Source organism: Filobasidium floriforme (genome assembly GCF_021052385.1).
Source record: "Filobasidium floriforme strain CBS 6241 chromosome Unknown HD553scaffold_14, whole genome shotgun sequence".
Taxonomy (NCBI): domain Eukaryota; kingdom Fungi; phylum Basidiomycota; class Tremellomycetes; order Filobasidiales; family Filobasidiaceae; genus Filobasidium; species Filobasidium floriforme.
This window is the reverse complement of record NW_025763635.1, coordinates 504,357-516,816: the sequence shown is the minus strand read 5'-3', so window position 1 is coordinate 516,816 and position 12,460 is coordinate 504,357. Positions and strand designations below refer to the sequence as shown.

General features: G+C 53.5%; 5 protein-coding genes across 5 annotated transcripts; 1 reads left to right on the top strand and 4 right to left on the bottom strand.

The window, feature by feature from the left end:
* Window positions 1-618: 618 nt before the first annotated feature.
* Window positions 619-2,056, top strand: HD553DRAFT_357438 (uncharacterized protein; the record flags this gene model as incomplete). The annotated part of the gene is made up of 6 exons (XM_046183874.1): window positions 619-905; window positions 976-1,039; window positions 1,096-1,294; window positions 1,317-1,625; window positions 1,691-1,714; window positions 1,809-2,056. 6 exons carry the CDS (start codon window positions 619-621, stop codon window positions 2,054-2,056), a joined length of 1,131 nt encoding a protein of 376 aa, XP_046035752.1.
* HD553DRAFT_56248 (SGNH hydrolase-type esterase domain-containing protein) lies at window positions 1,934-3,732 on the bottom strand. Its single transcript, XM_046184319.1, has 5 exons — window positions 3,397-3,732; window positions 2,987-3,262; window positions 2,760-2,924; window positions 2,395-2,681; window positions 1,934-2,326 (listed from the first exon to the last, which is right to left on the bottom strand). The coding sequence occupies exons 1-5, from the start codon at window positions 3,452-3,454 to the stop codon at window positions 2,255-2,257; spliced, it is 858 nt and encodes a 285-aa protein (XP_046035751.1). The 5' UTR covers window positions 3,455-3,732; the 3' UTR covers window positions 1,934-2,254.
* A 2,221-nt stretch (window positions 3,733-5,953) lies between these two features.
* On the bottom strand, window positions 5,954-7,048 carry HD553DRAFT_273558 (uncharacterized protein; the record flags this gene model as incomplete). The annotated part of the gene is made up of 2 exons (XM_046177818.1): window positions 5,954-6,691; window positions 6,719-7,048. 2 exons carry the CDS (start codon window positions 7,046-7,048, stop codon window positions 5,954-5,956), a joined length of 1,068 nt encoding a protein of 355 aa, XP_046035750.1.
* Window positions 7,049-7,392: 344 nt separating this feature from the next.
* Window positions 7,393-10,161, bottom strand: HD553DRAFT_56028 (uncharacterized protein). The gene is made up of 4 exons (XM_046184317.1): window positions 9,236-10,161; window positions 8,736-9,165; window positions 8,332-8,647; window positions 7,393-8,272 (listed from the first exon to the last, which is right to left on the bottom strand). The coding sequence occupies exons 1-4, from the start codon at window positions 10,078-10,080 to the stop codon at window positions 7,623-7,625; spliced, it is 2,241 nt and encodes a 746-aa protein (XP_046035749.1). The 5' UTR covers window positions 10,081-10,161; the 3' UTR covers window positions 7,393-7,622.
* Window positions 10,162-10,954: 793 nt separating this feature from the next.
* HD553DRAFT_343158 (Serine/threonine-protein kinase BUD32) lies at window positions 10,955-12,158 on the bottom strand (the record flags this gene model as incomplete). The annotated part of the gene is made up of 5 exons (XM_046182848.1): window positions 10,955-10,992; window positions 11,072-11,141; window positions 11,240-11,490; window positions 11,570-12,023; window positions 12,090-12,158. 5 exons carry the CDS (start codon window positions 12,156-12,158, stop codon window positions 10,955-10,957), a joined length of 882 nt encoding a protein of 293 aa, XP_046035748.1.
* Window positions 12,159-12,460: the final 302 nt, after the last annotated feature.

The following is a 12,460-nucleotide window of genomic DNA, read 5'->3' as shown; positions in this document are numbered from 1 at the left end:
CGGCTCCGGACCGGGCCGGGTCGAGAGGGACCTTTTGTAATTGTGTTTCATCGGATCGTCGGTCCAGGGTCGAAGATAAGGAATGGGAGCGAAACTTCCTCTTCAAGCGAACGATGGTGATTCCGCTTGGACCCACCCCTAAGCGAGGGTGTTTCACACAGTGGCAATGATCATCGCCTTGTTGTAATCTCGAGGGTACGAGCGGCTGGTCGCGTTTGACGAACAACATTCCCAAAGGACCGTTCGGTTGATAGAGCTTCTCGGTCGCAATCCTGGCCCATTAAGCTCTGGCTTCCATGTTGCCTCAGCCAGGTGGATACTTGTATAACACCAAAGGCTCAAAGGACGTCTCGAAATGCGAAGAGCTGGAACGGTTCACGCCAAGGCTCTCTATGAGAGTGATCTTCGAAGTGTTAATTTCGGTTCCCAGGCGTGGGTGATATCGGGAAGCGAACGATCGAGAAAGGAAATTTTGTATATAGCAGAAGAAGAAAGGATTCCGCTTTCACTAAGCTGGCCATCGCTGCCATGCATCGAATGCTCTAACCCGTTGGAAAAGCAACTCGAAAAGAGCACAGTCGACCTAGCGAGTTGTCAGCTTGTCAGCCTTCATTCGATATGCCCAACAAGGTCGCCCCATCAGGCCGTCGACGCATCGTCATCCTCTCGATCACTGCCTTCGTATTCACTATCCTGATCGCAAGCCTTGCCGGCCATGGACGACTTGTTCACAGTCATTCGCCATTCCCAAAGCCTTTCTATCAAAATCTCTACCCATTGGGGTGGGCGAAGACAGTCGACGAGGCCAGGACGGACCGAATTGCCATCGTCATGATTGATACCAGGTCACCGTCGATGCCACAGGATTCGAAGGAAGAAATGTCATTCTGGACCATCTCGATCTTGTAAGCGATCTCATGTCGTAGCGCTTCGCCGTGAATTGGGGTCAATTCTCATACTTCGGTGTGTGTACAGACATAACTATCTCTACGCCAAAACCCTTGGTGTACCCTTCATTTTGTACAATCTGGACCCTCTCGTAAGCCTTTCATGCTGCATCCAGCCTAGGCTAGGTAGTTGACAACAGCCTTGCAGATGGAAGAAGACGGCGTGACAACTCAGCTGGACGATACTGAAGGCGAGGTGCGATTACCAGCTTATTGCGAGCATCCGCAATACGGGTTCCGCATGGTGGCTTTCTGCAAACTGCTCGTCGTCTGGAATGTTTGGCGGCAGAATCCGCAGATCGAGAATCTGGTTGTCATAGGTGGGACTGAAGACTCGATAACACCTTGTTCGTGATCCGCTGACTCCAGGCCGCTTACCAGACTCGGACGCCGTCTTCAAATCCCCTCATAATCACGTCCAATCTCATCTAGACTACCTGTCGCGACGCTGTCCGGTCGGATTTCTCAGGGATCTTCCTTATGACGAAGAAGGTCCATGCGCAGGCTATTGGTTTGCGAGCCGGGGAGTCGCCGCTTTACCTCATTCAGGAGATAGCTTAGGCAACGAGACTGGGGTCGAGTTCTTGGAAGATTGGTGGAATATGAATTGGGCCGAGACGGACTACAGATATGATCGGGAGCAAGGCTTGTTGAAGAAGATGGTGCGGGATCGTCAGGGTGAGTTTCGGTGCGCACGTCAGGCTGTACTGGTCTTCGAAGAGCTGAATGGGTCGCTCTTACAGGCTCTGATCAAGTCAACGCAGTTGGTGAGCAGGGTCATGGCCGACAAGGTCCAGAATCCCAATCGCTGACACCGATATATATGTGTCATATATCACATAAACTATCGAACTCGAATAGTACTGAGCGACGAATGGCAATTCGAAGACCGCTCCCCCAGCCAGATGGTCGTTCACGTCAACCACCTCCAAGAAGGCCAGCAATCCCACCTGCTGGCAAAGTACTTTTCTTGGCCCGACTACAATCTGACCGATCGGCGCGGACTGCAGGACTTGTTGGACGAGATCGAAGTCGGGAAGGTCGACCTGGGACCGGTAGCGGAAGCCGTAGAAGAGGCGTCGCAGAGGCGAAAGGCGTCCTCATGGTGAAGTGAAGTGAGAACAGTAGTAATGGCATGGACCGCCAGAGTGGAAGTTGGCGACTATCACCGCGCGAGAAGGGAAAATACGATGTTGCGTTGGCTTCATAGCAGATTTACGTATTTGGGCTATACAGTTTTGGGCTATATCATTTGTATTGTTTTGTTTCGTGAATTGTTGTGCATCCAATACACTTAAGGACAACGTTCATTTTGTGTAGTCGGTTCCTGCGGGTGCGATTCCCTCGCAATCGCTAGCATTGTAACTCGGGCAGACTGCCTGATCACATGTTCCACGGCGGGTCAGCATACTCCAGAGATACCGACTCTAGCGCGAGCACGACTCACAGTGTAGACGTATTGCTTCCCGGTCCAGATAGCCTCGCTCAAAGGCGCATCCACGACGAAAGGCTCGCTAGTCCCATATCTCTCCTCGAAAGGTACAAACAACCTCATCAAGTCCGCCACCATCCTTCCGAACAGATGTTGTCCGCCCACATTCAAGTGTGTTCGGTCGGCAGGGAGTCGATTGAGGAGTTGAGAAGGGGCTTGACCGATGCTTTCCAGGTAATGGATAGAGGCCTCAAGGAGCGGGAGGAGCGGGTCGTTGTTCGCCGTAGCGACACCTCGAGCAGCTAAATGTGATTTGTCAAGGTGATCAGCGTATGCGCATCACGTTGTGCGGATCGATCCGGTGCCAATTGAAGGCTTACCATCGCCCCAAGCAGCCAACTGATCCGCGATCGTGCCATTCTCGTTGAACGACCTCCGACTAAGCGGCGTCAACAAGATCGGGTTTGCGCCCAGACCTTGAATATCTTCCACGAATCGCGTCAGATTCTGCGCCGTCGATTCGGGAGGTCCGACTTTCTGGTCGTCTACGAAATCGAAGCGCTCAGTTATCGTATGGATCTTAGGAGACCATTCGTCCCAGACTCACTGTGTCCGAACTGAAGAGTCACGAAGACCGCTTTGCCCATCCCGACCTGTTCCTTGACCCTACCTAGAGCATCCCCGTAGACTCCTCTGTCTACGATCGTCCCAGTTGTCGCTCCGTTCGACCCAAAGTTGGAACAAGATACTCCCGGTCGGAGCGAGGCGCAGAAGCCGTCACCCCATCCGCCCGAGTTGGGAGTGACGGTGTTGTTCGCGGTGGTACTGTCCCCAATGAGGACAAAGGCGGGTTCGAGTGCGGTTTGTTTCTTGACCGGTTTGGCTGAAACCGTTATGGAATTGCCGAGCAGTGCAGAGGCGAGGATGGAGAATGTGAGTTTCATCGTTGAGAGTCAGATCTTGACAAGGTCGCGCGAGCTTTGGGACATACAACAACACCACGATTGGGACGCATACTGTTATGAGCACCACGTCGACTATAAGTAGTCTCCCAGCCAGGGTTCCGGTGCCACATTCGACCGGATCGCCGGGCGAGATGTCGCAAGCTCGCAGGTTGAATTGGATCGTCGAATCGACATGAACCTCCGGCAATCGATTAGCGCCGGGGTCGTACAAGGATACCGGCCCGGGCAGATGAGATTTCGATCAGAGATCACCTGATCTGGATGTTATGAGGACCTGTTGATCTGCCTGATGCCTCTCATACCTTGAAGCGGGCGAGTGGGTTGCGTCGACATGTAGCAGGTTGCTGGGCGCCCAGCATCAACATGCAACTTGAAGCTTGGAGAGCACTTGGCTACGTCTATGGCAAAGAATGGCTTGAGACTCTGAAACGCCTCGAGCCCGGAGACTCGCGGCCCAGGTGTCTTGAAGTAATTTCAAATTATCGCCGAATGCGCTTGAGCTGATCGTGCGCTTCGACTTGACACCCCGCTTGATGCGCGCGACGTCGACCTTTGGTAAGGTGCACTCAGAGGATTCTGCTTCCGCACGATGCTCGCGCTCTCGTTGCAGCTTCTCACTCTCGCTCTCAGCGGCAGCCAGGGAGGAGCGAGGGGAGGCCGTGGCCGGGTGGTGGGTTGCTGCTAGCGATACCGACGAGATCAACCAGGATATCGACGATTCAACCCTGATCTTCCTGCCCGCCCACGTAGTCGTGTTCTTCCCCTCTTCACCCATCCTCAAAAGACCGGCAACATCGACCTTTCAAGATGTCCAGTACGTATAGATTTATCTGCTACGAAGAGGAACTTTTGGCGGGAGAGAGACTATGAACCGGGATGGAACAAGGACGAGGAAGGATTGAGATAAGGGTCTGGAACGGGCGGGTTAAGTTGAAACGGGCACCTCGTCGTTATCTTGGACGAGAAGGATACGAGGGGATAACGGTCGAGGACGGGATAAGGGATCGTATGGCATGGAGGAGGACCAGAAGAGCAACACGGCAACGATTAGCAAGTAGTGTCAGGTTACAAGGGGAGAGTCGATACAGCCAACGGAACCCTTGCAAGACCTGTGCTTCTTTCAAGCCGGAGGATTAGTTGAGACGACAACATCGCTCAACCAGATGCTTGGAAACAACCATAACAATCGAGATAGCATAGGACTGAAATCGACAATCGATCAAATTTCACCTTCAGCAAATCTATACTTCGGACCAGTTACTGACCGTTCACTTGAACGTCGTGACGACCACCAATAATCTCTGCCTCTATGCCATGCGATCGCCCAACCCATATCTTCTCGTTGCCCGTTGCAACAACCTCGTCTGGCCAGCCCAAATCCGATCTTTCTCATCATCATTTCATCTCCGGTCCATCCCTCTCTCGCCATCCCTCCGGAATACCTTCGCAGTCCACCAACAGAAAGACTGACCCATCCTGCTTTCTTTCGAAACAGCCATCGCTCACGACCGACGCAAGAGCCGAAAGGCCCACTTCTCCGCTCCTTCCTCGGTCAAGAGGAAGATCATGAGCTCCGGGTTGAACAAGGAGTTGAGGGAAAAGCACTCTGTGAGTGTCGATCGTGTGCGATTCTAGGAAGGTCTGGTCAGGGTCGGTCAGAGAGGAGTAGTGTTGGGACGGAGTGATGTGGGGGATCGACCCGGATCTTGACCTGAATCGAATCGTCCTGGCTAGCGAGAGGACTACAACTGACTTGTTCCTTCGCGACGTCTCTACTGCAGGTCCGATCCATGCCCATCCGAAAGGACGACGAGGTCTTGATCGTCCGAGGCAAGAACAAGGGCAAGGAGGGCAAGGTCGTCCAGGTGAGCTAACACCCTGGGAAGATCGAATCAAACCGTAGCCGGCGCTAAGAATTGCCTTCATTGATTTCTCTCAGGTCTACCGAAAGAAGTGGGTCATCCACGTTGAGCGAGTCACCACCGACAAGTCCAACGGTGCCACCGTCCAGATCGGTATCCACCCTTCCAACGTCGTCATCACCAACTTGAAGCTCGACGCCGACAGGAAGGCCATCTTGGAGAGGAAGGCCGCTGGCAAGAAGGCCAACGCCGGAGGAGACGTCGAGATGAGCTCGTAAATGTCGTATACCTTTATTGTCACCACGCATGATGAGAGGGATATCGGATTTACATGACGACGCCGTGGATTTGAGATGAGACTTGTCTCAGGGAGACGTCCCGTAGGTCGGAGGGACAGGATGTGCATGTCTCTCACATGCTGGTCAGATGGGAACGGTGATCGGCCCTGATGTTCTGGCTAGGCCTACGAGCGTCGACTGGCTCGTTCCTTCTTCTGTATAACGATAGGTCGAAGCATCTTTGCAAAACAAGACGATCTATACGTTACTCCCAACATCGATGTCGTGGCCGTCAAGTTCAACTACGTGTCCCAAGGTCTGCTATTGTGATGGACCGACATGAGCCATCTTGTGGGAAAGTCCGCACAATACCGCCGGTTGTCATCGCCTCGTCGAGAAGCAGCACAGCTCCCCGACAACGCTCCGCAAGATATTACATCGAGGCCTGAATAGTCTTCGAACGATACAATCACTCTAACCGCCTCTTCGCATCGTCCACCTGGCCCGCCTCTTCCGTGCACTTTTCGCACCCACAAACAAACTTCCAAGCCTTTTCCAACATCTCCCGTCTCTTCTCGACTCCCACCTCTTCTTCCTCTCCACCGAGGTAGGTGATACACAACTCTTCGCCCTCTTTCACTTCCCTGCTCGTCGAGAACGTCCATTTCCGACCTTTGCGGGATTTGGTAATGTTGGGTCGACAGGAATGGTTCCAGTACGAAGCGGAGGGCCAGGTACCGTACCCGAACATTTCCGAGGCGTCGTCGTCCAGCGATCGGATGCCAAACGAGTTGTGGGCGTCCCTGTTAAGGGCCGTGTTGAGGATCTCTCTTGTACAATGCGGCAAGAGCGAGAGAGGGAGGAGAGCGAGGAGGTGTAGGTAGGAAGCCGTGTGTGCATTGAGCTGGTCGAGGGTGTTGTAAGGTTGAGGAGAGGCGTAGAGCTCTTCAACGCTGGACCAGGTGGAAGGGTGATTCTTCGAGGCGAGAATACCGGAGATGGCGTGATTGATGGTCATGCTATCGAGTTTCGTCTCGAGTGCGAGTACGATGGCCTTGCGTTGAGGTTTGGATGGGCGTGGAAGTGTTCTTGCGTCGACGATGAGCTCGGCTTGAGTTTCCGCCTTGATCCAAGCTTGTTCTACTTCTTCGAGAGACGGTTCTCGAGGTACGTCGACAGTGGTAGAGGAACCGCTGGCGACCGGTTCCTCTTTGTCTGCAGGATCCTTGTTGACCGACTTGGCCTGCTTTCTCGCCAGCTCCTCTACTACCGCATATGCTTCCACCCCTTCCTGCCCATGCTCCCGCATCCACTCTTCCTTGCATTCCTCAGAGCACCAAACCAGAGCCGCCCTGTTCTCCCTGACAGGCAATATGTCTCCCTGTTCATAGGCGAAACACCAGTTGCAGACTTCCCTCCGGTATTCCCGGAAGACGATCCCGTACGCCAGGTCGGGGCAGGTGAGGAGGTGAGCGCCGGTAGGAATGAGTTGGGTAGCAAAGACACCTCGACCAGAGGTGGCAGTCTCACGGACAGTGAAGAGGGACGAGGACGGCCATGGCATCGCTAAGGGTGGATATCTGAACGGCCCGGCGGTAGAATAGGGGTCAGTTGATGGCTGTGCTTTGCTTCTCAGGACAGGTGGATGAGCTCGGTGGTAGGACAGCATATTATTCATTTATTGACTTTGTCGACTAGACTTTCAATCAAGCAAGTGGGGCGGGGGAAACAAATGACGCGGACATGTGAAACAGTTTCACTCCACGCGATCGGCAAAGACCCCCATCAAAACAATGTCCGCGTGATGGCGATTCATCCATGCCATCATCACACTGATCATGCTGATCAACAGACGCTGTCTGGCAATTTTGGCGGTCTCTACCACGGCAAGCAGGCGCACATGCAAGGCGCGTTGACGATGATGATGACAGTCGCGTATACCTCAAAGCGAAACGCTGGAACCCGCGAGCGATGCTCAGGTGCCAGCCGAGCAAGATCTGAAGCAGAAAGGAAAGGCACGAGGGTATAGTCATTGATAGCCACCCGACTGGACAATTCTATAGTATATCCCACGGACTTCAGCAGGGCAGTACATGATAATCCTCCCCGATGGCTGTGCGTGCAAAGCTTGTCGTCGTTCACAACCCCTGACCGGCCGTCATTGCCATCTGGACGTCCGCCATATCAAAGTCAAAATTGAAGTCGAAAGGGTAGCCGAAATATGTATCGGCCGCAAAGTCTCGCAAGAGATCAGGCCCAGCTGCATCCGTCGGCCAGTTTCCTGCCTGCAGGAGATTGCCGATCTGTTGCTGCAAAGTCTCTTGATGACCTTGTTGTGCGTGTTGCTGCGAAACCTCTTCGCCTTCCGGTTCGTCTAGATGTCGCACGGACGACACGACTCTGATGATCTCGACAAGCCTGGCTGCCGCTGGACAAGCCGCCCTCATCAGATGAGAGACTTGTCCCAGCTGTTGCATGGACGCGAAGATGGGATGTATGGGTACCCAGGATGCTTTGATCCCACCGACCCGTGCCACCACCATGACGCATGGTAACGTCAACAGGATGTACCTGGCGGGCAGTCTGGCAAAGTCCGTCTGATCTTGTAAAATCCGGTCAATCGCTTTCGGGACTTGGCTTAGGAAAAAGCTGCCAGTTCGTGCCATCCATTGCCCTCCTTGAACCAAGAGTGGCGAAGGTAGCCTCATGTGCAATTCGAGGTTTGACTTCAGCAGTACCATGCATTCCAGTAGATGTGAGGCGAGCACCAACGCCGAGCTCGACGGCACTGGAGTATGCTCTCTATCAGTCAATCTGCTGATGGACCCATTGTCGTCCTCCACTCACTCTTGGCGGCAGACACGTCCCGCCTCCACCTCTCCAGACCTTCGACCGCGGCCTCCAGCCCAAGAAAGAGCCTTTCGTGGGTAAAAGGGTCGTATACTCGGCAGGTCCTCGATTTTCGGAGCTCTAGGGCTATCGGTCCGACCAGGTCGAACATCTGCGCCTCGAAGGTCAAGTGCACCAACATTCGATCACCCATGAAAACGGCCGTCATGGGCGAGATGAATGAGAGCAACGAGTCGTGCTCGGAACGTTTGGGAAGGATGGTCGGGCTCGCGTAGATTGTGCTCCACAAGTGTCGGTGATACACCGCAAACCACTAAAGTGCAAACCATCCGCTACCATCAGCTGATTCCAACAAGGACACAAGTCTAGCTCTTGCGCTTAACCTATGAGGTTCGACTCACTAGACAGACCCTCGAGATCATAGGTCGATTCCACTCCTCGCCCAGATAATCGACCGGCTCCTGCTGAGATCTCTCCACGCTCTCTTCGAGCCCTATTGCTATTGCCATCCTGTGCGCAGCAGCACCTGCTCCGAACGGATCTTCCACTCGTAAAAACCTCTCGTTCTCCCGGGTTGCCGTCTGAGACAAGACGACCAGGGCCAAGATGGCGTCTTCGTCCGGTTCTACCATACTGGTCATCCCGACGTTATATTCCACTAGACGTTCGAGCTCCTTTACGCCGCTCGAGTCGAGGTCGGTCGTTCCCGGTGGAGAGGCTCGCCAAGTGAAGTAGAGCAAGGCACATCGGAGCAGAGGATGCGTAGGCAGTGGAGATGAAGGATCGAGGAAGGTCTCGAACGGATAGATTGTGATGAAGATCGGTTTGAATCTATGTGGTGATGATAAGCTTACTCGTCAGCCAGTCTTCTAATCGCTGCTCAAGTCAAGGGAAAACTCACATCCCCCAAATCCGTTCGAACTCTCTATGCTCGATGATCCCCTTTTCCACCACATCCAGATATCCATGCGTCTGACCGCTCACGAGACATCCAAGTATACTAGTCCACCCGCCCTTGACGTGTCCGTTCCTCGCTTCGAATGATTCCAGGTCGAGCCTAACCGCCTCTTCCCCACGTTCGACCTCGAGATGAGGATCGCTCAAAGCCGGAATAGACTGAGGAGAAGGGATTGTTGCCGGAGGGGAGGTTTTCGAAGACGAGACGAGAGAAGACAGCATGGATTCCATGCGGGACATGCGGTTTGTGATCTCGACGAGTGGGTCATCAGCGGAGGATGGGCCAGTTGAGACTGATGATCGATGTTGGAAGCCTGGCAAGGGTGGTGCGATATGGCTAGGAGGTACAAGAGTTGATGAAGGCCCAGCGTGTTTGTTCGAATCATACGAATTGTATGCGTCCGGATGCCTGGTGAAGCCATTGTTCCATCCTAGGTCCTGTGCATATGTCCCGGCGTGTACTCGACTGGTCCCCGCTACCAATCCTGGTACAGCTCCTCCCGATGGCCCCGCCGCATGTCCTTGAGCGACCCCACTGATCTTCTCCAAAACCTCTCTTTCTTCACTCTCGCTCACCGTCAACTCGCAGGCTACCTTGAGCTGTCTGCAGCGATGACAGCCTGCCCGCGTGACAAAGTCACACCGACTCTTCCTTTTTTGACATGGCAGGCAAGCCGTCGTAGTCCGGCTCTTCTTGTTCCTAGAGGATGGTGCTGGTGAAGACGGCGACCTAGTGCGACTCTGGCTGGCACTAGAAGACTGTTTCGACTCGACGCCGGTAGTGCTCATCTTGCTGATGTCTTGATGCGTCTGATCGATGATCCTTGTTGGTTCTATCCAGTCCGCGATGGAGTATCGCTATGCTTGACCGACCCGGTTGCGGCTACTTTGATGGATCGCCGGCTAGATAGCTAAATGGTGCTACGAATATCTGTCAGAAGATCGTTGAAGATCATAAGCCATCCTCCAACCAGGAGCATCCTTGATCGCTGTGCGCAGCAGCAGCATGCAGCTTGCAGTTTGCTCCCCGTCGGAAGCGAAAACGACCTCGGTCATCGTTCGACCGACATCTCCTCTGGACTCCTTGGGCACGATGTCCTGAATCATCCCTCCAACTCTCATGAATGTAACCTCTAGGATTACGATCCAGACCAGATATGTAGAAGCCATCGGCATGTCGGATCACGCCTAGACCCCTTACCATCCCGGTCGGCGAGATCACGGCTTGGCCATCGCGCGATTCTCTAGAGTTTGAGCTGGACGGCAACTCCTGCATGAATATTTCAGAATGCCATCTCGTAAAGTCAAGATAGCTTCAAAAAATGGAAGTGCTTCCTTGGAGGTTCTGTTCCAGTGGTGTCACAAAGTCCTCGTTAAGGCGCAAGCCAAGTAATCAATGAAGATCGATAAGCGCTCAGTCCCGCCTGGTACAGATATACGTACCCAGGTACCGAGTGTCCCTACGCTGAATACCACACGGCTATCTCCTCATACAAGGACGAGACTGTAGGATATTGTTAAAAGTCACCGTTCCCACCTATCGCGACGTGTTTGGGAGCATGGCTCTCGACTATGAGAGATGCCTCGTCCGGTGCTCATAATAATAGTCCCTTATAACGTATAGCCTGAATAGGTTGTACAGATCTGCGTGTCGTATCACGTCTTAACCGATCATGTCCCTCTTCCTTCCTCTAAGCCGCACTGCGTTTGCCACACACGAGCGATCCATCATCGATTAGCAAGAAGTACAAGGAAAGGACAGAGAGTGCTTTGTACTGACCTTCGTCTAATCGACCACCCACGAGCGCCCATTTCTTCTCTCCCAATCCTTTCGCATAAGCGTCGAGTACCTGCACCAGAATCAAATCGAGTCCAGTCAGGCGAATAAGCCTCCCACCATCAAACCGAATCGGCCGATTCCGCACTTGCAGCCCGAACGCAGACTCACCCCCTGATACCACCTCTCGCTCGTCGGGTGCGTACTAGCAAACGCCCTCTCCAGCACATACAGATCCACGGCCAAGTTTTCCGGTACGTTCGAATGCGAGCTCAAGCCGAAGTCGATGAGGACGATCTCGTACCCCTCGGATTTGGTCGGGGCGGGCCGGAGCATCATGTTGGATGTCGTCAGGTCGCCGTGAATGATCTGGGCTAGGTGGAGAGTGGAAAGGGTCTTGCCGATTGAGGTCATGAGTTGCTCTAAGCGTGGATCAAGATGAGAGAGCGCAATTCAGCTGATGGAGTCGTAAAGAAAGATGCTAAGAAGGCAGATACGTACCGATAGTTATTCCCAAACTTTCCAACGCCCCCTCAGCCTCCTTCCTCCTCCTCGCCTTCTCCTCATCTACCTCGCCCTCATCTTCCAACTCCGGATCCGCTTCTTCCCCCTCGGCACCCCCACCCAAGACCTCTCTCACACTCCATCCGTCTATCCATTCCATCCCCACCATCCCCGCTTCCACATCCACCATCCTCAACAGGGGGACGGTAATCCCGGCTTTCAGACATCGGAGGAGCGAACGGGATTCTGATTGAATGCGTTGGCGGGTGAGGAGGGAGTCTAAGTGCGGATGACGGTAGGTCTTGGGGAAACGGTGTTTTAGGAGAAGAGGGGTCGGCGATGATGTCGAGGTGGAGGAGGATGCTTGAGGGATTTCTTCAGCGAGTTTCTTGAGCTTGGATGGCCAGCGGATAGAAGGTTTGGGGAAGTAGACGGGGAGCTTATATACTCGCTGCACACCATAAGGAAGGATATTATGAGCTTGGGCATTTTCGAAAGCGCTTGAATAATGACTCACGGCCTCGGCTCCTTGCTTGATGAGTTCCGCCCGCTCGATAAGCTGTAATGTGGGGGAAGTTTGAGACATTTTGTTGATGTTCTGACGAGAGTTCCGCACTATGTAGAAGAGCTAGAAGCTGAAGAGGCATTCGGATCGTCTGGGAGAACAGAAGCAATACATGCAATACATGATCTATCATCATCGAAGTCGCTATCGAGGTCGCTCGCTCGAGAAGTCACGTGACAGGTTGAATACTTCCGAAGGGGGCTTTTCCAGTTACATCCGGCAGCCATCGGAGCGCTGCTAATCAGGTTCGAAACGATGAGATCTGCAAGTCCATACCTCTGTAAGGTGAGTAACGGTGTTGACTTGATTCTGACATGATCATA